This window comes from Phaethon aethereus (genome assembly GCF_964289735.1).
Source record: "Phaethon aethereus genome assembly, chromosome: 3".
Taxonomy (NCBI): Eukaryota; Metazoa; Chordata; class Aves; order Phaethontiformes; family Phaethontidae; genus Phaethon; species Phaethon aethereus.
The window spans coordinates 78,400,969-78,428,616 of record NC_138576.1 but is presented as its reverse complement, the minus strand read 5'-3'; the positions used below and the strand labels follow the sequence as shown (position 1 = coordinate 78,428,616).

The 27,648-nt window shown below is 34.9% G+C and overlaps 1 protein-coding gene across 1 annotated transcript in view; it reads right to left on the bottom strand.

The window, feature by feature from the left end:
- QKI (QKI, KH domain containing RNA binding) overlaps window positions 1-27,648 on the bottom strand; it is a gene marked incomplete at both ends in the record, with an annotated part of 154,399 nt that overhangs the window by 92,423 nt on the left and 34,328 nt on the right. The window contains one exon of the mRNA XM_081997930.1: window positions 21,614-21,756. Within this exon, the coding sequence (XP_081854056.1) occupies window positions 21,614-21,756 (143 nt within the window). The remainder of the gene's footprint in view (window positions 1-21,613; window positions 21,757-27,648) is intronic.

Genomic DNA, 27,648 nt, shown 5'->3' with positions numbered 1-27,648 from the left:
ATGTATTTTTGTATGCCTAACGTTTTCACTCACAGTATTTCACAATTATTTTCCTGGTCTTTTAAAAGAGCTGAACGAAGTTTTATTTTTGTGTTCTCAAATCTTCCTATACAAACTCAAAATTACAACTCTAGAAACAACCTCCAGAAGGACATGTTTGTGACATGCATAAACAAAAAAGCATCCTATGCACCACCTAGAATTCTTTACTTTTTAGGAACAACAGAGGGAACCACAAGGTATACAACACTAACAATATTCATAAAAAGCCAAGAATTAGAGTATCTAGTAGAGCCCAGATGCTGAAGTTGGGGTTTTTTGCTCAAGTTCCAACCAGTTGCACCATGTTGCTCTCCCTCTCTACCTGCTTCTCTGCATCATCACTCCCATTCCCTTCATTTGCTAACCTTACAAGCTCGAAGTTTCCAGCATGTACAAAATACACACCAGCAAGATCTCATACCAAGCCCTGTGTTGCCTTTCTTTGAGAAGATGCCAAAAATACACACTTTTAAAAAAGGACAGCAAATGTTGGGAGACTCTGTACATGAGGATCTTTGTTACCGAAGGTGTTTAAGTAGAAACAAACATACTAGGAAAATAGTTGCAAAATGTATGCACCTACTCCGTACTCCGGGATATTAATGATTACTCTGCAGCAACTGATGGTCCCAAGAGCTGACAAAATTTCTGTCTGGTGCCCTCCCCAACAAGTCCACTGCATCAGAAATTCAGTGACAAAACCAGTTTGTATTCCCTATGCATAGAACAACTATTTCCCAAGCAGAGCAGGTGCTTTTAGAATCCTTCTAAGCCTCATAGCCCCTACACTCAGAACAAAAGTAGTGAAGGAAACTAAGAACTAAGTATGCTAAAGACTCAAATCTGCTCATTAATGTAAATGGTTGCAAAGTGTATGACTTTTACAGCATACGGGAAATATAATGTTTAAGAAACTTTCCAGGCAAGATAACATCTGAGGAACTTGGGGGAGTCCAGTAGTACTAAATTTCATACTATTATTGTGCCTTTTGTGTTTTGCATTTTCCTTTGAAACCTGAAAGTAAGATACGGCAAGATCTAATTTATCTGATGAAAAAAAATTCTTTCCTTCATTACTAGACAAGAATTTGAAAAAAATCTGATTTGATTAAAATATCCAAATCTAGCAAGAAATAACATAAGCACATGCATTTAGTTAACTATTTTGCCTAATTAAAAACTAATTTATTCTACCATCTTATTAGCAAATGTTCCAATGATTTACTATACATTGAATTTGCAGGGCTAGTTACTTGTCACTGGAAAAAACCCAAACCAAACTATTCTTAAAGTCTATTTCAAATTAAGGAAATCAAGGACAGTCTTAGAAAGCTTATATATTCCTCAGACACAATGCATATTTGAGTACAAACTTTCTATACTCAGCCTAAACATTACTTTAAGGAAAAATCTCAGGAAAACCTCAGTAGTTCCTCATGATATCAAGAACAAAAGATGCTCTATACTTCACGTTGACTTTAACTAAGAATACTTTAAGACGTGATAATAAACATTTAAATTCAGCAAAAATTCTAAACACACACAGGAGAGGCCTTTCTTTACCAATGATCCACAACAAATGCTTTGCAATATGTATACATTTCTAGTAATCTGGCATTTGGTCTCACCTTCTGATCTCCAACTTAGAAAAATCACATAAATCCTCTGAATTCCTTAAAAAACCCCCGCTGTTACAATTAAACTCTTGATGATGTTACTTAGTTCTTAACTGCCTGTGGAAACCAGCTTCAGTATAGTTATGCTATATATGAAAACATGTTCTCTGTTTTCAGACTACCTTTACATATCATTCCTTTTTTTTTAAACTGTAAACAGGACACACAAACTTCAGGCTTCTACATCTGTTAGACATAATTCTGCCAGCTCTAAGTGGATTTTCTTGAAGATAGAAAACTGTACCTTATATTCACCCTTCCCATATCCAAATCAGCTATCAGATTGTATACCAAATACATTAAACAAACTAAAGCATCCCAAAAATGCGGTTCAAAATGTCCTGGTGTTTTAGTTTGTTTAAAGACACACAGAGCAGCATTTCCTGCTTACTTCATTTTCATATGCTTTTCTCTACCAAGTAACAAGCAGCTGAAGACCAACACTCTGCATGGTCCAGTGGTTAAAATATGTCAAGGTTAAGAAGCAACTGAAAACTCAATGTTAGAATGGAGAACATCAGGTAATTTTATCTTAAGCAGTAATGCTGACAGCCAGTTCAGACATTTTGGAGGGAACCTGCTATTTCTTCAGATCATAATAATCCCATTCCCAGACCACTTGGGAGATAACTTAATCTGACAGAGTTACAGGTTAAAGCACTAACTGTGGAAATGAAGTAATGAAGAGACACAAAGGAACTTGCAGCAAAGCATTCAAAAGAAAGTGTGATAAATGTGTGTAAACACAACGTTGTTTGTGAAATGTGAGTACTCTTTGTGAGCAAGATTAACATTACTCCTAAACATTATTCTTCAATTCTAGTACATATTTTCATGCATGTTTTTATGAAGAAAATGATTTAATTGAAACATATTTATATGCAAACTTAAATTGGAAATACTACCATAGAAGATAAAAAATAGCACTATGCTGACAAAACACGTCATAAATACTCAGAAAATGAGGCTCTGTACCCAACACAAGCCTTCACTGCGCCACCAAAATTAGGAAATTAGAGGTGGGTTTTTTTTATCGCTTTCTTTTTAAAGGCATATTGTTTTATGATACTGGTACTACAGTTATTTTTCCATAAAATATTTCTGCATTTATTAGAAATAGCTTGAATTGGTTTAAGCTGAGTTTTAGATAATCATAAAGAACATCAGATATACAGCCAAATTAGATTTTTTGAAAGCCTGTGACGTGAAACAAGAATAAAACCACTTGAGGTATCCAAAAACAAAATATATCATATTAAACCTTAGGAAGGTAAGACTGTATACTTTCAGTTAGTGTTTAATAAAAAACTCAAAACTTGTAGCATAACATTATAAATAGGTAGCTTTGAGATTACTTTCTCAGAAATTTAATCTGAAATGTTTTCTAGGAGAATAGAAATAACTTAACTGGGCATTTACCTGCCTTACACTACCTGAATACGCTTTCGAGCAGTAACATTTTCCAATATTTATTCAATTAACATATCATGACCAAATACCCATTTTCACAATGACAGCTTTGTCACCAAGTTGGCTGTGGTTTTTTTTATTTAGTTTTTTACAAGAGCAGCTGTAGTGATGTATATACACACGCACGCACACACACACATATATACACACACAGAGATACACTTTTAAGAAAACTGAACACATATACCTCAATTATTGTGTTCCTTACTCAAAATGACCATGAATAAATTTGCCACTAACAGTAAGATAACAGCAGGAATTTATTAAAGACATAGCCTTTCAGTTCACATTTACAGCTCCCCCCACCATTTTTTTAGTCAAATTATTTTCTTGAAATAATTCAAACTATTGCCACTATCTCATCCAGTACAGAAGATGACACCACTAGATTTTTTTAATAGGTGGTGATTAAGGAAACTGAAAGTCTCTTTTTCCATGAACAGAAAACCTCAGATTATTTCATGCCTTATTAAATATTTCCAGTGATTCAACACCACACTCATCACAACAGAAAACGGCTACATAGCTTTTGTGGGAGAAAAGCAGTAGTAAGAACTACCACCAAATAAGAACAAGTGCATCATACACACAGCTTACTCAGTGACCACACCACAGATTAAATGAAAACAAAGAATGAAAAGTTTACATATACAGCTAATTGTACACATTTAAGAAATCAAGTGTTTCAGGAATAAAATAATTTTGAAATCGCAAAATCTTTCATTAACTGCATTAGCATGTACTTTGAGGATTAAATATGCTCCAGTGGAATTTGGCAAGTGTTCTGCGTAGTTAAGAAAAACAGACTGATGAGATTTTAGAGGAAGCTGAAAAAGCAGATGGTATTATCATTATCAATACCGTCAGCACAGACAATAGTAACCACACGTAGAAGTTAATTTTTACATTAAAACTAACTTTAGTAGTTAAGACTTCTAGTGACAACAGTCATTTCCTGAAGTCTCTCCCAAAAACACCTACTAGTAATAAGAGAGGCTGCAGACAACAATGCATGAGAAACATTCCCTTCATCCCTTAATACAGCATGTTTTCTAAGCTCAATAACCAAGTAAATGCCAAAGTACATATGTAGTAAATACCAGCATGACACGTATAATCTGCTTATGTCAAATACATCAGCTTCTATTTGCTGGGTGTATCTGACATATGCCATTCTAATACTATAATTAAAGCTAAATGAAACCTATCGAAGCATTCAAGTGATGAAGTTAAGCAGTAAATTAGTAATGTTGTGCTGTAAGATACTTAGGCATATAAATTATCATGAAATAATCTCTTCATCACTCAAACACAAAAATAAAACCATTAAGGTAGTGGAGAACAAAATACAGAGTATCAACCCTCAGAAAGTTAGGACCTGTCATATTTGCAATTAGGTACTTTTGTGCTTGATAAACAAAACAAAAACCTCTAGCACACCATTTGAAATACCTTCAATATTACTTCAAGTGTGTGAAATATAATCCCCAATGTTTAATAAAAGGGTCATTATAGCTAAAAATATTTCAAGTAGTTCAAATTGTCCAAAATTTGAGTTGTCGCAAAGAAAACAGCAAAATCTTTATCACTGGTAAAAAAAGATATAATGAAAAGTTTCTTCTTATTTTAGTAAATGGCCAAGTATGGTTTTCAGCGCATATGTAATTCACTAAGACTGGTTCTATCTTTATTTAGTTCATCGTATACTTTTTAAACACAGATCAAGGGGATTTTTTTGGGGTTCCTAATTCAGTTACCATACTCAGTTTTTAACATCAAAGCCAGAGAGTAACTCATCTTGTTACAGGCGAGAACTGATAATTATTGTGGGAGTAAGACAAGCTTAGTCTAGTTCAAAAACTTCTGTAAGTAAAATATCTATTAACACCAAAGTAAAGGATATGAACATAATTGTAATATATTACTAAAACATGTAGTATTTTTGCAGCAGGAGAACAAAGTTAACATGCAATGGTTTGAAGTCTGTGGTATATTACACAAAAATAGGAGCATCGAGAGGAATATAAAAATAACATATTAGTGCAGAGGTTTTGCGTATTACTTGTATCAGAGGTTACAATGAAAAACTCAGCTAGTAACAGAGTAAGAGTCCTCTCCGTACAAATGCCTGCATCTGTTACTCTTTCTCAGATCTACATTTAACCTAGGTAATACATAATGCAGTTACAATAGCAGAAATTTTAAGTTCCTTTAAATTAGATTATTTTAATTTTTTAAGCACAACTACTGAAGTCTATTGCAACAGTAGATTCCATGAGATCTCCAGAAAGGAGAAAGATCTCCAGAAAGTTTTTCAAGCTCACTAGTGAGCACTATTTGGGGGAGGGAAGAAGACTTTAAATCTCAGTTCTAAGTACCGGGGTATTTACACCGCATAGCGTGCATTGAGTCAGTCCTCCTCCACGCTGTTGAACCTCATCTCGAAAGCTAGTAAAATGGCACAGGTACAATTCAGACACTGAACAGTTAACATTACATTCAGAATTAAAATCCCTTGAATGAACACGCACATGCTGCAAGCCAGCTGGCTGACCAAAACTGAACATAATATTTAGCATTTGTTGGTCAGTTAGTAAACAGACCTTGCCTATATAGAGATCACACACAGTCTTAATAAGAAAGGTGGATACAGATTTATCTATGTTTTACAGTAAAGCTTTATTAAAGAAGACATTAAAGCATCTGTGACGAACAGTAACAGCTCATTCTCTCTGTGAGATTAAGAATTGCAGCCTTCCCTCTTGGACATCAGCAATGCAATACTTTCATGATTTCAAGGATGGATTACCAAAATACACAGTTTGGTCTACCTTAAGAAATGCTCGTTTATTACTGCTTCTTACTAGTGAAGTTCTCAGAGTACCATTAAAACAGGTGGTATAATAAATAAGAACTTTAGGAATTCTTAATACTAAAAATTAGGATTTTTTAATTTAGATTTTTCTTTTTCACTTAAAAAAAGGTAATTCTGTTAGTTACAGGCATCACAAGTATTACATTTTCAAATGGGTAACCCTGAGCCCTACTCAACTGTAAAGTTCTCTTTGCTAGTACCTATATTCCAGCAACGTAACATTATTTAATACATTAAAACCAGCTTCCAATTGTGTTCTGGAATATGTAAAACAAACACATGATGTAATTTCAGACAGAAAACTGAGGTTGTTTTAATTGGGTGATAAATTTTGATAAATATATTGCTTTCTACCATAAAAACTAATTTTTTATGAAACAGTACTGTACAGTTAAAGCCCCAAAACAGCACAGCAACATTAAGGAACATAACCACCTTAAAATAAACATATGAACTTATTCAATTTAAAGACACCACAATTCTGCAAGGTTAGTTTTTATTGCTAGAACTGACTTTAACATAAATAATCTGATAATTGGCATTTCTGACTGAGCAGAGTATCAGCTACTGGTGATCATTCAAAAAGCTCAGAATCTTTTTTCTGATCACTGCAGCTGTAAACTAGACAAACCAGATTATCCACATGACGTCAATAAAATACAGTTTTTACTCAGCAGACTGCCTCCTAATGCTTAAAATGCTCCTTTAAAAAAAGGGCAAAAAATAAAAATGCATTTAGAAGTATAGCTGGGATTTCGAACTAATTACTAAATCCTTTAAACCTACATTATTCACCCCTAATAACCTCTGTTCTGAAGGCTTTGAGAGCTTGTTTAACTGACAAACAGCTTTAGAAACCCCATGTAAATACAATGGATCAGAAGGAAAAAAAAAAAGTAAGGCTAGCTTTCCAGGTCATTTTAATAATGGTAATAGAGCTTGCTTTTTTAAAGAAAAAAGAAGTCCAAGAGCACAGAATTATTTTTTTAAAGTAACACACTGCAGTATACAACTTTTTTCCTCCAAATTCTTAACTTGCATCTTATAAGAGAACCTGAATGTTCAAGTTTCTTAATGTTATCATGACAGCTAGAAATTTATCTAAATAACACTTAATTTTTAGCACAAAAATTCTAATGCACATGACAGAAGAACCTCAGCAGTAACTAAACCTAGTTAACTGAATGCATTACGATTAGTCAGAGTTGGAACATACAAGTTTCCTTTATCTGTTTGAACTAGGTATCTGTCAGAGTTCATTATCAAAATGCAGTCATAAGAATTCAGGATGTAGTAATTCCTGTACATCCAAAAATCAAAATCAACATCTCTTGTTATATAGTGTACCAACATAATTTTCATCCACACATTCAACCACAAAATATAACAGACTCTTCCCAGAAAATCTATTTTCAGCTCCTCTGGGCAGAAGGATTTTTTGAACACAATGTGTACGTGTGTTATCAAAGGTGGAAAAGATGAAAAAAAAAATTTTTGTATGTTAACACAAACATAGTTTCTTTAATCTTTAGGGCACTGTTTTGCCACAGTATCTGTTAAAGAGCTAACATCATTTGTTCACAGCTTCTTTGGCTAATTTGAAGGTCACACTATCTAACAGCATACAACAAATTAAATATCCTAGCCTACCAGATTTGAAGAACTACCACATCTAACCGATATTCAATTCAGTTTTCTAAAAATTAACCCAAGAAGTAAACATTTATGTCAGGACATTTACCATCTAGTTTAAAATTAAGCGATTACTACGGAGTTTCACTGTCCTAGGATTGTATAAGGATTTTTCATTCATTTTCATTTTGCTGTAGCAAAATTACATCTCAGTCACATAATTTTGGCATTAGATAATACAACCTTCAGATAGAAACTAGAAAGCAATCCAAACAAACCAAAAGGGAGATCTACTTTTTTTTTTTTTGGTGAAAATGAAAGATATACTGCCACCATAAAGACCTTACATTATATTGTCAGAGTCAAGAAACTTTAAAACACTGCAGAAGTTGCACTGCTTAGGTTGCTTTAAATTGAAGCAGCAGAAGTCAGATAAACAAACTACAAAGTTTGAGAGAACTAATTTAAGAATAACTCTTAAATTACTGACCTCTAACACAAAACTATAAAAGCTGTTTGCTGCTGTTTTTTACTGTACAGAATTAAATAGAAGCTCAAATCTCTCTTAACTCTTTTACTCAGGGCCTGAAAACCATATCTGGTATATCATCATGCTACGTATAGTCCACCTGAACTTTTGCATACCTATTTTAGTACTCCCCATAGAAAAGATAAACGCATACAAAGACAATAAATTAACGCAAAACCATCTCAAATTGATAGAAAACTACTCTGACAGTACTATTGTAACATGGAAAAGCTGCTCCTATAATGGAAGAAAAAAAATCAGCTCTTAGCATTAAGACAAATGAGACTCATCTATCACTGTTCTAAAACCTCCTGGGTTACACTCCCCTTCCACAAACACTCCAACAAACTTCAAGGAAGAGGACATACCAGCTCCTCCTAAGAGGAGAAGATCTGGAATTTCCTGCTCCCCTCCCACCATGTCAGATTATGCTGCTGCACAAGAAGCCTGTCCACATTTAAGAAGAGCTGAAAAAAAAAAAAAGAGGGGAAAGTCCTCTCCAGCTGAAGGCTTTTAGGCTGGACTACAGTTGCACTCTCTTTAGTCTACAGCTTCTATCAGGGAAAGGCTGGGCCCATTCACTCCTCACCTGTTAAACCCAGCACAGGACTGCCTCTAGGCTGCCCAGCAACACAGACACCTATTACAGATATGAAAGAAAGGACAGAAAGCCTTGTTCATTACTAGTTTACCTGTTGAGAAGCCATAAACAAGGGTTTGCTCTTCACCTCTCTTTGGGTCAACTGACAGTTGTAAGCCAGGAGAAACAATCAAGTTTGGGTTCAAGAACTAAACAAGTTCTTGAGAAGAAACAGTAGAAACCTCAGTCCACAAGAAGCAGCAAATAATATCAAGCAGGACCAACCTTCAAACTAAGGTGCTGGACTCATTTCAAGCTTACATTCTACCAGCCTTTACTGCATGTAAATGAACTAGATGTAGTTATAACCCACATATCAAATATGAGGCCTTTCAGCAATTAAATATTGATTTTTCCCTAACATTAACTTCCATTTTGAAAATGCATCAAATATAAAATCACATTTAAACCACATGATACTTTTCTACACCTCTAATAAAGGGGGAAATTAAGATATATAAATTTTACACCCTTGGAGAACGTTCATGCTTTCGTCTATTACAAAAATAAACCTATTTTTCCTAAATTAAGTATTAAACTGCAAGATACTTCGTCAAGTATCAAAATGTTTCCAAAAAGTCCCACTGAGTACTGAGAAAACATCAAAAGAACATTACTGTAAAATCATCTAAAACTGCTTGAATCAAAAGTAAGTTAATTTTTAAAATAGCTTTCTCTGGACAGCAAACAAAGTTTTAATTTCTTTTTGCACTGAACTATGAAGTTTTAGACTACTTTTATAAAACTATTTATATAAAATTAAGAATTTTATGCTACTAATAAAAGCGCTCTTTCAAAGTTTGTCCTTCCAAACTCTTTAACCTTCCCTGTCATTAGGGCTGACTGATATGCCACCAGCTGTTTTTTTTCTTCCTCGTGCTACAATGCATTCTCTTCCTTTTTAAGGCTAGTGTACCCAAGCAACAAACAGCAGGACTTAAGCCAGCTGCTAGGATGTCACAAACCTATATATTTAGCTCCCATCTCATTTATTGCCATCCCTCAGTGTCAACCATTTAATGTCCCTTTTGCTCCAGTCTACTGACATTCCTCACTAGCTGACAACACTGTGGGCTGGATCAGCAGCCAGGAGGTACAAGAACATACAACAATAAACCAGAGACCTTATCAGTTATCAGAGACAAAAGCCATGCCTTGTCAAACATACTCAAGATGAAAAACATTTTGGGTTTTGGCTTCCCCCTTCCCCCCCAACTTCTGATCTCATTTTCACTGTTTATAAATTGTGCCATTGTTTATGTAAATATTAACTTTAGATCTTTAGAAACAGCAATTCGTTCTTTTAGCATGTTTAATTAGCATTATTCCATCGTCACCTAATAGGACAGAAATCCTCCCATCTGTACTACATTAATTTGCAGTATTTGCTTCACTTCTGCTTTATCACTGCTTTTCATATTAATATAAAATGTACATTAAAGTCACATTTGCTTTCCATTTAAGATTGTTTTAAAAATTAACCCTTTTCCTCATGCCACAAGTTTAAAGAAAATCTTAACAGGGTATTTCAATTCCATTTCAAGTAACTATAAAATAATATCCCTCAAAATGAATTTTATGCTACAATTTCTGTTCCTGTAAAAACACTAAACTAATTACTGTCATATTTTGCAAATAATTGGATTTTAAATTGCTTAGAATTATCAACATAAGTGAGAAAGCTGTAAAGATAGACAAATTAACAATTTCATGGTTTTAAAATAGGAGTCTCCGTTATCATTAGAGGCCCATTTGCAATGATTTAAAGGCCCACAGTACAGTTTGGTAGTTCCCTCCTTTAAGTGGTCATAAAAACTTTTAAACAGTAATTGAAAGATTGTTAACAGAAACTCTTTCAGGAAATCAGATCCCATGAACAATCTAATAGTAGCATGCTTAAGTGAGATAGTGAATAATCTGTTTCATCCTATTCACAAAGATGAGGTTTTCAGAACAGCGACAAGACATCAGTTTCAATAACACCAGGAGAAGAGTAAAAATTGTTCAATTCCATGCTCTACTTGGGAATCATGACACATTTATCTAGAGAATTAACAAGTTGTGCCATATGTAAATTGGTCTCCAAAACCTAATTGTAGGTTCCAGCAGTGCCCTCTAAACCTCACAGTTTACATCATTAAACTCATATTCCAATAACAAAGGATCCTCAGGATATACAGTCCAACAACTAATTTCCATAATAATACCTTTTAATTAGATGTGACTACATGTGACATTACCCACGGCACCTAAAGTTGGCAATTTTGCTGTAGACTACTTCCAATTTTCAGTAATTAGAAGTGAGAAAGATATGTTTAAATTGGAGCACCATTGTAGATGGTGATACTGTTGTTACAAATACTTTGCAGAAATGGAAATCCTTATACTTACGGGACAGCATTCTCTTTTTTAAATTTATCAAAGAAATGCAATCACTTCTCCTCCTCCAAAAAGGAAGAGCTGACCAAGCAGAAACAGGCTTTGAGGTTATACTTAAGTTTATGCAAAGCAGAGGTGCTCAGTAACCACTTAATTTCTTCTTATTAATTACTGGAACTTTAGACGAAGTTCTGCATCCCTTTCAGGCAATAGATTTTATGCTGAATTAGTCAGTGGTTTATAATTCTCAATTCCAAAAATAAATTTGTTAGTCACCTTGAAAGTTGGGAGGAAACACAGAAATTGCACACTCCCAAATCAGATGACCTTAAAGCTGTATTATATATATAGTAATTACTACTCTTTCCTCCACAATAACACTCTCTTTGACAAGCAAAGTTAAAAAAAAAACAACAAAGGTAAAGCACCACACCAAGCAACAGAGCAACTAAACCCATGATAAAGATGCATAGTATTGTATTGTGGATAAAGGCAGGCATTACCAATGACAGCTGTGATGACAGCTTCTATATTCAACCGATATATTTGGTGAAAAAATGCATTTTATGAAATTTCTGAAGTGAGTGACAAATTAAGGTATTTAACGTTCCTAAACAAACATTTTCCAGTCATGAAACTGATTTTAATTACCTCATTTAGCTGACTAAATTGTAATTTATAATCACAACCAATATTCGACAATTTTTGCTTTACTTTTACTCACATTCAAGTATTTGTAACACAACTGCAATCTGATTCATAGTATTAAAGCTCTACAGTAGAAACAAACTGATTTATATGAATTTGGGGGGCACTGGGAAATCAGAATTATTATCTAGTTTGAGACAAATCAACTTCTGAAATATCTATTTATGTCTTTAAATAGACTGAATAGCCTCCAAGTAGTTCAACAATCAGACCTACAAAAACTCATGATCTAACCAGAGAATGATAATGCTTAGCCATAAGAGCTTTGTACATCACAATCAATTTCCATGTACATAGTTTGCACTGCATTAGATTCTTTAGGCATTGATTTACCAAACCAGGTCTAGAATTTCATACCATGAAAATACTGAAACACATCACAAAGTAACTTTAAATTGTTTCATCAAAACAAAAGCAATCTCCCGCCCAAAAGTTTAGACCAAAAAAACCCTAGGATTATATAATTAGTAGTGTTTGTCATTCTACTACAGACTTCAAGTGACATGCTTCAACCAAGCATACAAGAAAAAAGACTAGTAGCTCTCAATGTCTACTTGCTGTTGTCCAATTCCTTCCTCTTAAAAAAAATCATAAGTAAGTTTCTCAATGTTGACCATGTTTAAAGTGAAAAATTGAACAATTCCATTTACCTTCTGAAAAAGCTGTTTCAAAGTGTTCAATACACATGTACAGCTGCCAGAATCAGTAAGTTTGCAGAATTCAAGCCCAGAACTGCAGAACATCTCAAATTATAGCCCTCAATGTTTCCTTTAGTGCTTTAAGGTCTAATCCACCTTGTCTGCTTTAAATGACTTCTGCTAAAAACTGTTATAGTACCAAACCTTAACTCTCTTCTCTATCTGTAAGAAGGCAATACATAAAAAGAAAAATGAGGAAAATCTGAAAAGTGCCTGAAACACCTTAAAAAGCCCAACCGGTCTGGAGCATTTAAGGGTGTGAGTCCCACAACATACACACTAGAGAGTTTTGTGCTTCAGCCAGCATCAAGAAGTAAAGAGCAGCAGTATTACATTAATAGCAGCTAGTTTGCACAGCAAATCTTATTGAATCTATTATCCTAAACATTTATAATTACAATGCTACTAAAATAGCAGCATATAAACAGTTGCTACATTAAGGCTTCACTTCTAACAGCTTTTGCCTTTTACCCAGAGGCTTTTAAAGTAAGGAGACAGACATACATTACCACATTCAACAGTGGATGACCACTGCCACCACAGTCACTGCAACCAAAGAGGAACTATCCCTATTTACCACAGGAAAAAAAGGCGTAAGAAAGAGTATCATAAAGCTTTGAAATGCACGTCAGGTTCACATGCCAATCTCCCTGTCTGTAGTAACATATATCTCTATAACCAAAGTTATCTTCCACCCCTATTTATGCTACAAAGCCAGAGATCCAGGTCTCTCTCTCTCGTTCAGTTTGCCCATCCCCAACACCCTGAAGAAATCAAAATCCTTCAGAAAGATTCACAAGCTCCTGTTTATAATTTTCCAGGTCTCATGGACTACATTTGAACTTGTGGAAGGAAAAAAAAAAAAGATGCAAAGTATTACTTTGTCCAGGCTAACCTGAAAAAACGTCTAAAGAGATCAAAGCCCAAGAAATACTATTTTAGTATTTGTGGTGAGTAACACCATCTTTGCTTTACTTTTAATGCAAGTGACATTCACTTTAAAAACAACAGTAATCAAATACAGTCAAATGAGGTCAAACTAGAAAATTCAAACAATTAAGCTAAACAGTATGAGCCAGAAGCTTAATATGTTAATTTGAATATCATCTTTGTTATCATCAGTAGTTAAGATACATTAACAATTGGTCATTTCCACTAACCAGGATAACAAATTTGGAAAAGCAAAACAGAGATATCTATTTCACGCTGCATTCACATTTTTAGACCATCTGTACTTGGCAGGGAAAAAAAAAATTACCTGAGAAACTGGTGCATATTTAAGACAACTTTAAACCCTAATTCAGTTGACGACCATCCCAGAGCAGGTAGTCCCTGTATCACTGGCAACGAGGAAAGCCCTCACTGTCCTTTGATGCTAGAGATCATAATGTTTGTAACTAGAATGAACTTGAATTTATAGGTCAGTGTGTTCTGATTGTTTATAAACCACATAGCTGAAAGATATCTATCAACCTTAAGTCAGTACTCTAAAGAAACAGAAGCTTCTGAAAAAGCATTAATCAACCTAAGCAACTTAAAATTAAGTGTTGGGTGGATGAATGTACACCATTAGGACATGTGCATGAGCCTTCCAGGAAGGCACGGGATACTATGCTATATAACAAGAGACAACTAGAATGAGTGCAACTAAAGTGTAAAAAGGAACTAGCTGCTCATTAACCAGCATTATTTTTCTTTAAAAAATGAGTGTATATGAATGAAAAACAATGCACACAGCTTCAAAAGAAGTGTAGCAAGTTTCAAAAGGAATCTGAGCCTTCACAGAATTCAACTATTTTACACTGCTCTTAACAAAAAGGAACATGAAAGCTGAGAACTGTGATTAATATTATGCCAGAGTAACTGAAATGAAACAACTGTGTCCAACTACTGTTCTTAGCAGCTTTAAAAAATAGCAGATACTAACTGAATAAATTGAGTAGATCCATACAACAATGGATGAAAGCCCAATAGCTATGCAATCTCAGAATCTCCTACGCAGAGATATCTAATGAGGCAGCATTTGTGTTTTATTCTAAATCCAACATTCAAGACTAAGGCAGGTAAACAGTTCCTAAGTTCTTGCTTAAAAGGCAACCTGTTTTTTAAATTACTATGCACCCCCAAGGCTTGTGGGCAGACTTACTCTAGTAATAAACAACAGATCTTTCAGTATTGAGGACTATGTAAGCTGATTTTTACCTGAGAGAGGTATTTTACCTGAGAGGTATTTAGGAGAGATACAAGGAAAATAAAAGGCCGATATTTTGACTGGTACTCAATACTACTTCTAATAGCAATTCAGGATGCAGCTTGGTGCCTTCTTATCCCAGCAGAACACCGAGCAAGCATGATTAGCGAAGACTTGCATTTCACTGATCTACCTATACGAACTTTGAGAACTCATGCTGTCCTCTGACGAGAAACTATTGAATCGCTTTTACAAGGGCAACTCCTTAAGAATCTGAGCATACAAACAGTAGTACCTGAACTACAGAGCTACTAAAAAGGAAGAATTATCTAATATGCCTGTCAAAAGCTTACTGACCACCAGATATGGGCGGTGGAAGAACAAAAGAAGAAAGGAAGATAGCATGGTATTATAATTGCCAGGTTAAATCCCTGCAGAAAACACAACAGCTCAGTGTTACAGGTCTCCTTTGTCAACTAACCAGAGGAAAAAAAATTTTAAAACCTCTTCATTCTCAAGAAAGGGGGTTTCTCTCTGTATTTCCTACCTCTTTAAAATGTTGTGCTTCTCAACTACAAACCCCATCCCTTCAGGAATCAGTGTCAGCTCTCTGAAGAAAAGGGGAGATCTGTTCTTGACTTTGAACAGCTGAGTGCATCTACTAGGGATTCTGATGCCTGAACAGTAATTTGTAAATCCACGTATGTATTTTAAACACAGCTCTACCTTGCTCTATTGGTGTTAGTCCTTAATTATGTATTTCCATGTCCACTGCAGTCCCCAGTCCTAGTTAAAGTATACAGGAAATACACAAAAAACTACAAGCAAGTTCAGCAGGTGTACCCAAGTGTACCTGACCTATTCACAACAGCAAGGAAAAATGTCATGCTGAAGCACTTCCTCCTCTCTGTATAGAACCCTTCTTTACTATGATAAACATTTGAAATAATAGATTGAACAAAAAACAATGAAAACCAAAAATCAATGTTCCACAAATCTCTCTGCCCCAAAACTGACCTTTCATTATTTGTATTTGCACACAACTCTTCAGTACTTAATCTTGCAAGAGCTACTATACAAAGTGAGTAGAAGTTCTAAGGGAAAACAGTTCAGCAAAAGGAAGCATAAATAAACTGACACATGATTAACTGAAACCATGTACCCAAATATTTTTGTAATCCATGAACTAAAGAAATCTATGCACATAAAGTGCAGAATTCTAAAACAAAAGAGAGTATTAAGAAGACAGCTCTGATCAAACAGATTGCCCAATGAAAGCCTAACTCTGCAAAGACAGTTACAATTGAGGGACAAGCCATAATGAAAGGCACCACGCAAGCAAAAACAAGCATGACAGATATTGACTACTAGATCTTAACTTTTCAAAAAGTTCAGTTGGACGCATCTTTTGCAACCTCAAATTCTGTAACTCCCAAAATTACAAGAGGACTCCTACCCTGAAGAGTTGGACCTGTACAGTGACTAAACAAGAAAAATAATCCACTACTTTTTACTAGAAGTGTCATATACATGCTGGACATCACCAAAAGTGTAATCCTATCTATGATGTTAATTTGAAGAAGTTAATACAAGCATCACCATAACAAACTGGTATCCTAACAAATATGTTCAACTTGTGTATCAGTATTGCAACTAATTTCTTCTCCCAGATTTCCAAATTTACTTTGAAAAATATTATGTCGCTAGCCAAAGCAAGCTCTATTTACTTAGTCTTTACTTGTCTCACCTCCACCGCCTTCCTTTTTTAATCTATTTATACACACAAAAAGCATAGTATCTGCAAAGAGTTAAAGAGCAGAATTTGAAAGTAAGCATTAAATGAGAGTAAGAATATTAACAGATAAGTAACAAGGTAATCACCTAACTTAATTGTACTCAATGTTTGAAGAGTTAAATGGTGAAGAAATAGCTCTCACAAGGATGAGATATGGACCAAATTCATTGGCACTGCTGAACTGATGCTGAGCCTGCAAGACTACCATCGGAGACTCAAAGACAAGGGGTTTTATCTCCCATGTATTCCAGACATTTGTCTTCCATGTCTCCAAGGACAAACATGTTGGGGAGATTTGACAGGCTTACTTCTGAACAAAATTATGACAATGTATGTCATCTTTCAGCAAGGTGCTACCAAAAAGAAGTAAGTCATTGAGTGTGAACCTGGGCTCAAAAGAAACTTATCTTTCAAAAGGTCAATCAGATGGTCAGTAACAGAAGGATATCCAATAAAACATTAGACAGAAAGGGTAAAAAAAGCTTCATACACATATTGAAGCATGTCTCTGTTTTATTAGCGTCTAAACAAAGGGGACCTTTCTCAATGAATCCATTCCCTTACCATTTGCAACCAGAGTGCGTAAAGCCTCTCGTAAATATATAGCATTCAAAATTAACTTTTTTTGCTCACATTACTTCTACTAGAATGTTTTTCCAAATATCTCACTCAGACTGGAAATTAGTAATCAAACTATTTTAGTTTTTTCATGTATTTCAAGTACATTTGTACTTGTATAAGTAGTTGACCTTTTGCCAAATCTTTCTTCAGCCCTGCTGGTACTCTGTAGCCCAAATTTCTTTAGAGACCAGTTATATTCTTTCTTTTCTTCCTATTGCAAGGGTAAACAAGGCCAGCTCTTTTAGCCTCCTTCCCTGTTTACCACTAGGGAATGAAGAGCTTAAGTAAAAGAATCAGAACAATAAATAAAGAGGATGTTATCATTTTCCTAATCCATATTAGGGATGCCATTAAACTCTGATATTACCAAATTGAAAAAGGATTTAAACATTTTGTCAGTAAGTTCCCCATAGTAAAATGAATCCCCGTGTTCATCATTCTGTTGTACTAATTAAACAGTTTTAACTAAAATGGTCAGGAAGTACGCACAAGCTGTTTATCACGGCTGGCCTTTGAGCTTCAGTATACTCAAAGGACACGCTACTTTAGATGCGATAATTACAGAGTTCTTACATTTTTACTGAAGAGGCACAGAAGAGTTCCAACAGAGAATTTCACATTAATCAGAGCTAACAGGGTACTTATTAATAATAAAGCCATGATTATAATAGAAAAACATTTATTCAGTCCAACATTTGTAGGTACTAATTCCAAAAACTGTTTAAATTGATATCAGACATAAAGTTTAGTCTCAGCTCTTCAGGGAAATTCAAGAAAATTAATCATTTATCTGAAGCATAAGAAATGCTAAAGACTATTAAATATTCACCCACAAACAACAGCATATCCTCCATTCTTCTGCTTCTTAAGAGCTCAATAATTTTCCTCACAACTTTTCTTTTTACTTTTTTATACTCTGATGGAACATATTTCTCCATGAATTGAAAATGCCTTCAAACTGTAACACCAAAGACTTAACGGAGCATACAAAGATTTAACTGTAGAGAGATCACGTTTTTAACTGAAGGGAAAATTATGGACAACTACTAGAATTTAATCTTCTGGGTGTCTTCTGCACAATTTCTCTCTCAAGTTTCAGGAGCACGTACGTGATTCAGAAAAGCTGAACTCTCAGTTTTAAGACTAAAGCTTCTATAAAGATCTAACGCCTTCCAAAGATACTAGAAGAAAATACATACAGGTAAACACAGTGGCATTACTGTAGCTTCCAATGGAAAATACAATGAGCCAGACAACCCCAAACAGTTATGCAATTTATCAGATTGTGATTACATCATGGAAAAACGCTCCTTATTAATGCAATACACAAAAAATTAGTTATTCCTTAGCAAGACTTTTGCATATCTTCCATTTACTAGTACAGAAGTAGAAATGCAGACTCTACACAGTCGGCATTTAAAAACTACAGGCTGTTTCAGACAACTGATTTTTTTGAAAGTTGAACCTTGCACCAACTACGGTCTTAGAATAAAAAATACTAAAAGTGCATTCACAAAAAACTAAATTGTTGAGAGACTATTGGGGATTTTATATATTTATTTATTTTAGCTTTGTAATTCAATTTGATATATTCTTTCCTCTGTGTAGGTACTCAAAGCAAACAGTAGTATTGAAGTGATGTAGGCTATGAAAATTTACTGCTTCATCTTTTATACATATATACATATATATGTTTATATATACATACATAAAACCTAAGTTTGTTTAAACTTATGGCAGATCATTATTTTTGCGCCTCACAGTTAGTTTAGGATTCTGCACATACGATGGTACTATTCAGTATTCACTACTTTAAGCATAATCTATATGCTTAAAATTTTGAGTAAAAAATATTTACCAGACTAAGGTTTATTAAATATCATAAGAAGTTTTGATAATTTTCAATTTACATTGTTAAAAATATTACTAAATCTACACCAGAAAACAGTTTCTGGTCACTCTTCTCTGAATAATCTTCAAGTTTATGCATCTTTATGTCTTTATAAAGTATACAAGATTGTCAGCTGGAAGAGAATGATGGCGATAGAGAGAATTAACTGGGTTTGTCTGACAAACTCACTCTGATAATCTGCGCATCATGTCTTCCCTGTGTCTGATAACAACTAAATCAATTGCTAGATATGAGTAAGAAGTTTCATGTAACACTGTGATGACAATGAAATTATCTTTACAGGTGAAATTAATCTTTACAAGTGAATTTTACAGGGTTTTTTTCAAGACAAATTGGAATGACCGTACTCCAGACCTTCTGAACACTGTACTAGCCTGAACACAAAGCAAGTTGTTTAATTTGTAACCTGCAGAAAGATCTTAGAAAGGAACTACATACAAAACCACAGCTTTTTTTGTACGTAGTGGTATATTGTAGGTGCTTAGCCAATTACTGAGGCTGTGCAGACACCATTCTGAGTAGCTAGGAACAAATACAGACAACACAAGCAGGAGCACACGGGGAATGCTGGGCTTGGCTACCACCATAGTGGTAAAGCCGTACATTTTCTAGCAAACATTTCACATCATCTCATAAGGACCAATTACCTTTTTATTCCAGGTCACATGCATGCAAATCACAACTCTGGCCAACTTCTCAATTTGTAAGAGTTTATTAAAATAAACTAGTGGACACTTCAAGGGCATCCTTCTGAAGGCACGAAAAGAGCTAGCCATAGCTAGAGAAATCGTACACCCAAAGTTACACAAGGTGTTTTGACAGTAACTAGAGACAAAGTCTTTCCTGCTTATTTATACTGTATTTGATAATTAACTGGCAGTGAAAAGCTAAGGTCCTACATCCTTGATTACTAGAAGAAAATCTTAATAATAACTACAGGAAATCCAACCCCTTTTTATTCCTCCTATCTCATGATCCTGGTATAGTAATCATCAAGTTCTGTAAAAACTACAACTGGTAACTAAGGCAACTTCACAAAGGATACATTATCAAGTTATAACCCCAAGATTTCAACACCTAAGCTATGTTTTAAAAAGCCAAGCAGCAGTATAACTCTAAGATATATACAGATATCTAAGTACAGAGCTACTGACATTGATGTACAGAAAAATTGCATAGCACAGTTCCTCTCAAAAATCTGTAATTCCAAGGAGTTTCAAAAGAATCACTCTTTCTGGTGTGGGGATAAGTATGCACATATATATGCGTACATATATGCATCTCCATAATTTGGAAGAAGGGAAGGGAAGGGGAGAGATGTCCTTACTGCCAATGCAAATTCTTTGAACACTTTTTTCCCAGTGCAGGTATTTTAACCCAGAAGCAACAGAACAATTTTGTGAAAACTGAAAAGGGAAAAGAGGCATTTGTCTAAATATTCTGTTCTGAATAATGACTTGCACTAATTTTCTTAATGGAGTATGGCACAATGAGGTTTTTAGAGGCCTGTATGTTCTAAGCAGCACTAAAATAATAAAGCTTAATTTGGAGAGCTTAATCTAATTAATGATACAAAGGAAAGCCACAGAAATACAGAAGTGTTACTGCCATTTTTTGTTGGTTTGTACTTTCTTCCACTTTATACCACTTCAATGTGCAAATGCCTGACTTGAACCCTGCACTCCTCCACTGCAACAGGACCTCTAAATTCTGTTATGGAGGAATAACACAATTTATTTTGTCAGTGATCAATGAAAATGGTTAGGGTAGATTTTGACAGGACTATTTCTCCCTGAGTTGTTTTAAGAAACCATTCAGACCACAGGAGTTCTAAATAGATCTTCTAGTTAATTAAATTAAACCCTTCTCCCTCAAAAAGGTATATGTACAATAGAACAGAACACCCAATGGAGAACTTAACATTGGCATGCAAGCAAGGAGCTTTGCTTAAGGAGGCAGAGGACAGAGGGCAAAAAAACCGCCCAAGAAAAAGACATTTCTATATGCAACAAAACTGGTTACACAGGTATGGGACAAACAGAAACTGACATTAAGTACAGTCTTCAAAAGGTCTCTAAAGGCTCTCTAAGCATTCTCCAACCAAATTTTAGACATACTAAGAGGAAAAAAACACTGTCCCAAGAACTACTTCCCTCATAAAACTCACTACACAGTGTCTCAGGAGTGACAGTACTGAATGAACACGTTAATACACATCTTGGATCTACAGCTTTGCAAGCCATACTAGTTTGGTATTTAACACAACCTTCTTCCACTCACACTCACTGCAAATCAAGATACCAAGTGGAACATACACTGCTTCCCTAAGAAGTACCTTGTCAAAAACAACTCAGTGTGATCCAAGGGTAGCATCACATGAAATTTACATTTAAAGACAACCACAAGGATCAAAAAAGAATTTAGGGACTAAAAAGATATACTTACATCTGGATATTCTTTTACAGGCACATATAGTTTCTCTTGTAACTGTACAATAGGTCCCACAGCATCTGGTAATTCTGCACTTCTCTTCTCCGTACTACCATTTAATGTGTCGTTATACATGTCTTTCCGTACTCTGCTAATTTCTGTGGGGGGAAAAACGTATATTAGGTATTAAATACAGTAACATTATAATCTAGCATGACAGTCTTCTCTTTCTAATCTTTCCCAAATCTTAATGCCATTTTATTCCTCTCCATGAGCACCATCGTAACTTGAAAGAAAAATCTACTCTGGTTTTGTTTACTTTTCTGTGTGGGGTTTTTTGTTTTTTTTTTAATTGCAGCACCATCTTAAATGTTTTTTTCATGTCTGTAAATTTGCTACCTACTCATTCTGTTTATGCAATTCAGCTACTGAAGTAAAAATTATGTGCAGCTCCTTAGAACACTTGCAAGATTGTTCATATCATTTAAAAGGTGCATAAGAACAGTTCTTTTGGATTATTTTTATAATAAAGCATCTAGAAAGCAAAAAAATTTGAAATCTGTACTGAAAATAAGAAATACAAAAATACAAAAATAAATCTATACAGTACTGTTTGCCAGTTATGAGATTAACTATAGCATTTGGAAATGAAATGGTGCATTCTTTCAGCAATGAGGTATCTGACAACTCAAGGGAGCACACGGTGTGACCACAAACTAGTAAATACTGTTCTACTGACTACCCCCAGTGAGATAATGAAAAAATGAAGACAACTACAGTATCAGAGACCCAGGCAACCTCTATATACATCCAAAAGTCCTACTACTTCATTGCAAAGTAATGAAAAACTCCTCGACAGCATCAGAGAATGTCACAAGTAGACCTCTCAGTACTGTTTCTACCAATTACACCTGTATTACCCACACCTTGAAGTATTTACTTGCAAGATGTAGTTGAGTAGTTATAAACAAGGTAGTTAAAAGGGGATAATTTGATGCAACTCCAGGTCTATTTCACTAAACTGTAACAACCTAAGAACAGACCCAAAGCTTTCTTTTATTTAAACAAAAAATGTATTTAACAAGAGCTTGTATTTCATTTCTAGAACTGTTAAACTGGTATTTAAATTGCTGCTTTAAGAATAAACCACTCACATTTCATAACTTCATTACTTTAAGAATTACTTAAAATTAATGTATTAACCAAGTTCCAAACTGAAAACTAACATTTAAACAGGCATTGTTCCCAAAGCATTAAGATTTATGATAGTGTGGACCGTAAAGCAAAAACTTACATCAATAATTCCAGTCTTTTACTTAGAATTGTTACAGCTGCTTTCAAAATCTTCAGAATTAAAATGAAACCGAAAACAGAACTTTTATGTTTTCATCTGACTACAGGAAGACACAGAAGTGAGAAGTCACTTGAAACTCTAGCAGCAGACAAGAGATTAATGTAACCTCTGTTTCATAATCAATTTCTCCTCTGGCCAATTATTTCTAGCTGAGATTTCACAACTTGAAAAGCTAGGGGGGAGGGGGAGAGCATCAGAACCAATGAATCTCTGAAACGCAGCAGACCTAAATCTCAGACGAGTTAGTCTATTTCTAGCAAACTTACTCTGCATATTCAAGAATAAGTTGTTTCTGCACTGGAAACTGATGTACTCAATCATGTATACTATATAATGATTTGGTGGTTAACGCCTGTTTAGAATGGAGAACACAAATTTCGTCATCATATAATCATAGATCAAGGAAAAAATCCACAGCTGCTGCTACACTGACAATATTGGCAACAGACACAAAATCCTCAGAACTACAAGCAGTATTTACACTGGCTTCAGTATATAAAGAAATTCTTTAGCACATCTCTCTGAACACATACTATTATCATCTGGCAGATTTTGTTTCCTTTTCATTATCTTCAGATTTTCCATTAACTTAACACTACACTGAAACAAGCCAGGCACTCTGCTGAAGTACTGAAGCATAAGTAGCAAGACGGTCATTTTTATTTATATTTGGCAGCTACAGAGTAGTTGCACTGAAAAATTAATTTTGAATTTTATATTTCATGTAGAATATCATCACTAACACTAGATAGCCTAGTTTTTACAGGACAGAAAGAACACTTATTTTAATCTTTCCCTTGCAAATACTCATACATCACATTTGTGACACTGCAGAGCCAAACATTCAGAACACATACACATAGATAGTATGATAAACTGACTTGAGAACTACCACTGAATTCTAGCTTGTGTGAAACCTAAGCCACTCATCACACCTCAAACATTATATAAAATGAAGACACGTACCAACTCAGGATTTTCTACTCCACTACAGGACCAGACACCTGAAATTGTTTTCTTCGCATATGTAGGTTTTTATCTTCTCTCTCTACATTCAAGCCACTGGTAACACTGATAAATATCAGAACAGGGACAGTCAACTACGTCAACTCAGCATTATCATCAGCTCCTCAAGTGCTACTGTTTTTTCTGCTTCTTGGAGTTTTGTCTTCTCTCTTGCCTTAGGTACTTTCCCTAAAACCTCAGACAAAACATCCAGAAGCAACAGGTGAAATAACAAGCATGTATTCCCAGTTTTTCTTTAACTGCTGATCAGGTCTCCAAACTCGCTTTCTGTATAACACACTATCTAGGAGCCTCTCTTTTCACTTATTTTGTATTTGGCAGAACTGAAGGACTACTGCTTAAATTAAAAAATAATTAGAGCAAACCTCCAGTTCACCCATTATCTCCCACTCCTAACTATGGCTAGAACACAACCTATCTTCCTTCCCAACTTGTTAGCCCAGCTGACCACAAGCATTCTCCCAAATACATAACTTAATAAGAGTTGTGTATCTGCTTAATCCTTTTTTCCAGATTCTGCTGAATATTTTTACAAGTCTGCAAGACTTTTTTTTTTCTCTTTTATGACTAACAGCAGTTTTCTCACATACCTGCCTCTTGTTTAATCACCCCTCTTGGGTCTCAATAAGAGTCCATACAGAAGTACTGAATTTTGATCACATAATCTTTCTTCTACCATCTCCATTATACTAAATTCAAGCCTCCAGTCTCTTGAGTATCTTGCAACTTCGCCACTCACTTTAAGCAGTTATGTATATCTACAGAACTATCTGCTACTGTATTTCCAGCACACCTCTCAAGAGTTTATCAGAAGTGCAGTAAGATTCCAGAAAGCTTCACCAGCTGCATGTTAGAAAAGCTAAAAGCTCTACTCTCCTTTCACCTCTAGCAAGTATCTATTTTATTCTGTTCTGAAATACTTAAAAAATACTTAAAAATCTGAGGACCGGAGTAGTACAAAAGTAGGAAGGTCATATCCTCAAAGCATACCTTTTTATGTTTTACTATTGAATCCACATATCATTAAAAATATGAGGAACTCAAGTAAACAGCCCTTTATTTAGATTTATTTCACATCATTTCTTAAACACCACCAAGCAGATGTCTTGTCTTCCCTTCCCAAAAGCTTCTTAGGTATGTCCTCTATGAAATCACGCTTCCCAAGTTCATTTGCAAGGCTTTAGCTCCTCCCGCATTTACAATTCTTTACAAATTCTTCCACCATGTACCTCACAAAAAGCCAAATGATTTAAAAACAAGGAAAGCTTTCAAAGTGAACATCTAAGTACACTTCTAACTACTTTACTTCTATCTTAACACTGCAGTGGTAATTAAGTTGTATAACACTCTAGGGATAGAAAAGAGAGTTAGTAAGGAGAGATACTTAATTACAATAGTACATATGGCTAAAAAAAGCATACAGCAGCTTCACCACACCTCTAAAACCTGTGAGCTCTGCAAATGCAGTAATAGGCCTCCCTTTGGAAAGACTCTTGGGTTGATGGTTGGACTTGATGATCTTAAAGGTCTTTTCCAACCCTAATGATTCTGTAATCTAAATACCCATCTCTACTGTACAAAGAAGCAGAAACTCTCATGAAGAATTTCAAGACCCACATTATTCACCTTTAACAATACTGTGGCCTGTACATTGTAACTAATAAGTTTAGCAGTAAGTGACAAATTTGACTTGCTCACAGCAGGGCAGTGGAGGAATAGACGCAAAAAAGACCATCTAGCTTCAATATAATTATCTTGTTCCACCTTAACATGGCATGACATAGTCACGTATGGTGGCAATGACATGCATTTTGGTCCAGGAGAACATTTTTCTTCATCTGTCCCTGAAAATTGTGCAAGTAACGTAATCTTCTGTTTCCTTCATCTACAGACATTATTTTTCAAACTCTCTAACACTTCTGTAACATATGATCTGAAGAAGGACACACTGTTTATACTGATTACATTTGCCTACAGAGATGTACCTTTTTGATTTCTTCACGACACTTAACGATAAGGTTTTCTTCCCTCTTGACCATAAGAAGGACTGCATTCAGAAGAATGCTTGTCATCACACTATAACCACCAAGAAATAGTTGCTGTTTTTCAGCTGTCAATGATTCCCTTAGAGAGAGTGAGACTCTGTACATGTGTTTAAGACTGTTGGATTACAATGTAAAACGGGTTTACATAAACCACTCAGCAAGCATATCCAAAGCAGAAAATCATTGAAAAGGTTCCAATTTTTCCTCTCCCATCACTTTCAGAGTTGCAAACCACCCTCATCCCCAGTGCCCACAGCTTTAGAATTTCTCATCAAGAAGGTTTCTTCTAAATTCTAAAGGTACTTCTTTTGAAAGAAGAGCAGACTTGGACACTGTTTTTAAACCAACGCATTCCTCATTGCAGTTTAAACCAGAACCAAGAATCTGAAGAACTGAACCAAACCATCTGACAATAACAATATGCTCCAATGGCTACAGCTACTTGAACAGAGCTAAACTAATGCCACTCTCAGCCTATGTTGCTTTCCAAAGTCTAACTCAATGTTAAGCCATCAATGCACACAAAATTTAATTCTTTAAATTGATGAAAATAAGATGTGTTTATCTGTCACAGAAGAGCAACTTATCTATCATTCTTAATTTTTACAATATACAGCAAATAGGGGTGTAACAAACCAGTAGCCACAATCGGCGATAGATTCAGAATAATACTAACCATCTTAGAACATCAGTCAGCATGCTTCCTTAAAGGAAGCAAAGCACCACACTCTCAAAGATTCTCAATCACACGCTAGTTCCCATAGGGAAAAAAAAAGAAAAGTTATGAGCAAATTTTTTAAAGTTAAAAATTTCAGAAGTATGGTGAGAAAAAGTTATGTTCATATAGCTAAAAATCTACACAGTACTTAGGATCTCAGTAATGCATAGAACATTCAGTTTCAGTTTTCTACTTTCTCACACAAATCATATGCCCAAAATATCAATGACACTTTTTTTTTTTTTTTTTTTTTTTTTTTTTTTTACACACAGAGCATTAATTTTATGTATTTTGACAGGAAAAGTTAATTCTTACAACAAATTTCTTACAGACTATGGTACTAAAACCAGGTATAAATAATGTCAATATTGCCACAATGATTTTTTTCTGAAAAGTGAAAAATTCCAATAACTGTCTATCAGAGATTACTTTAGTAAGTTCACTCAAACTCAAGAGATCAGCAGGCATTGAGCTGAGGTGGGGAAAACAACTGAGTCAAGTCTCTTCTCATTCTTTACTATTAAGAAGTTTAATGTGTTTTTTTAATGTGAAATGCAACAAAAAAGATGCAAAAAGTTAGCATTTTTATTAAAACATTTTTACTGCAGACAACTGCTGCTGGATCATCAATGTAGGAATTTAAGAGGTACTTTCAAACAACAAGATACATTTTTTTCCAATTCTTCTGCAATCAGATAGGTCCCCAAATGAGTGAACAAACATTACAAACATTCTTACATACAGACATACAATTACCACATTGAAGGATCCAAATCCACTGAATATGGAGGGGTTTATCCGGGCAGATAATCCATTCCATGTTCCATCAAATCATTACCCACCAATTAGGCAACTACAACTTGATACCAGTTAGTTTTATATAATACACAGTGTTTTCTTCAAACAG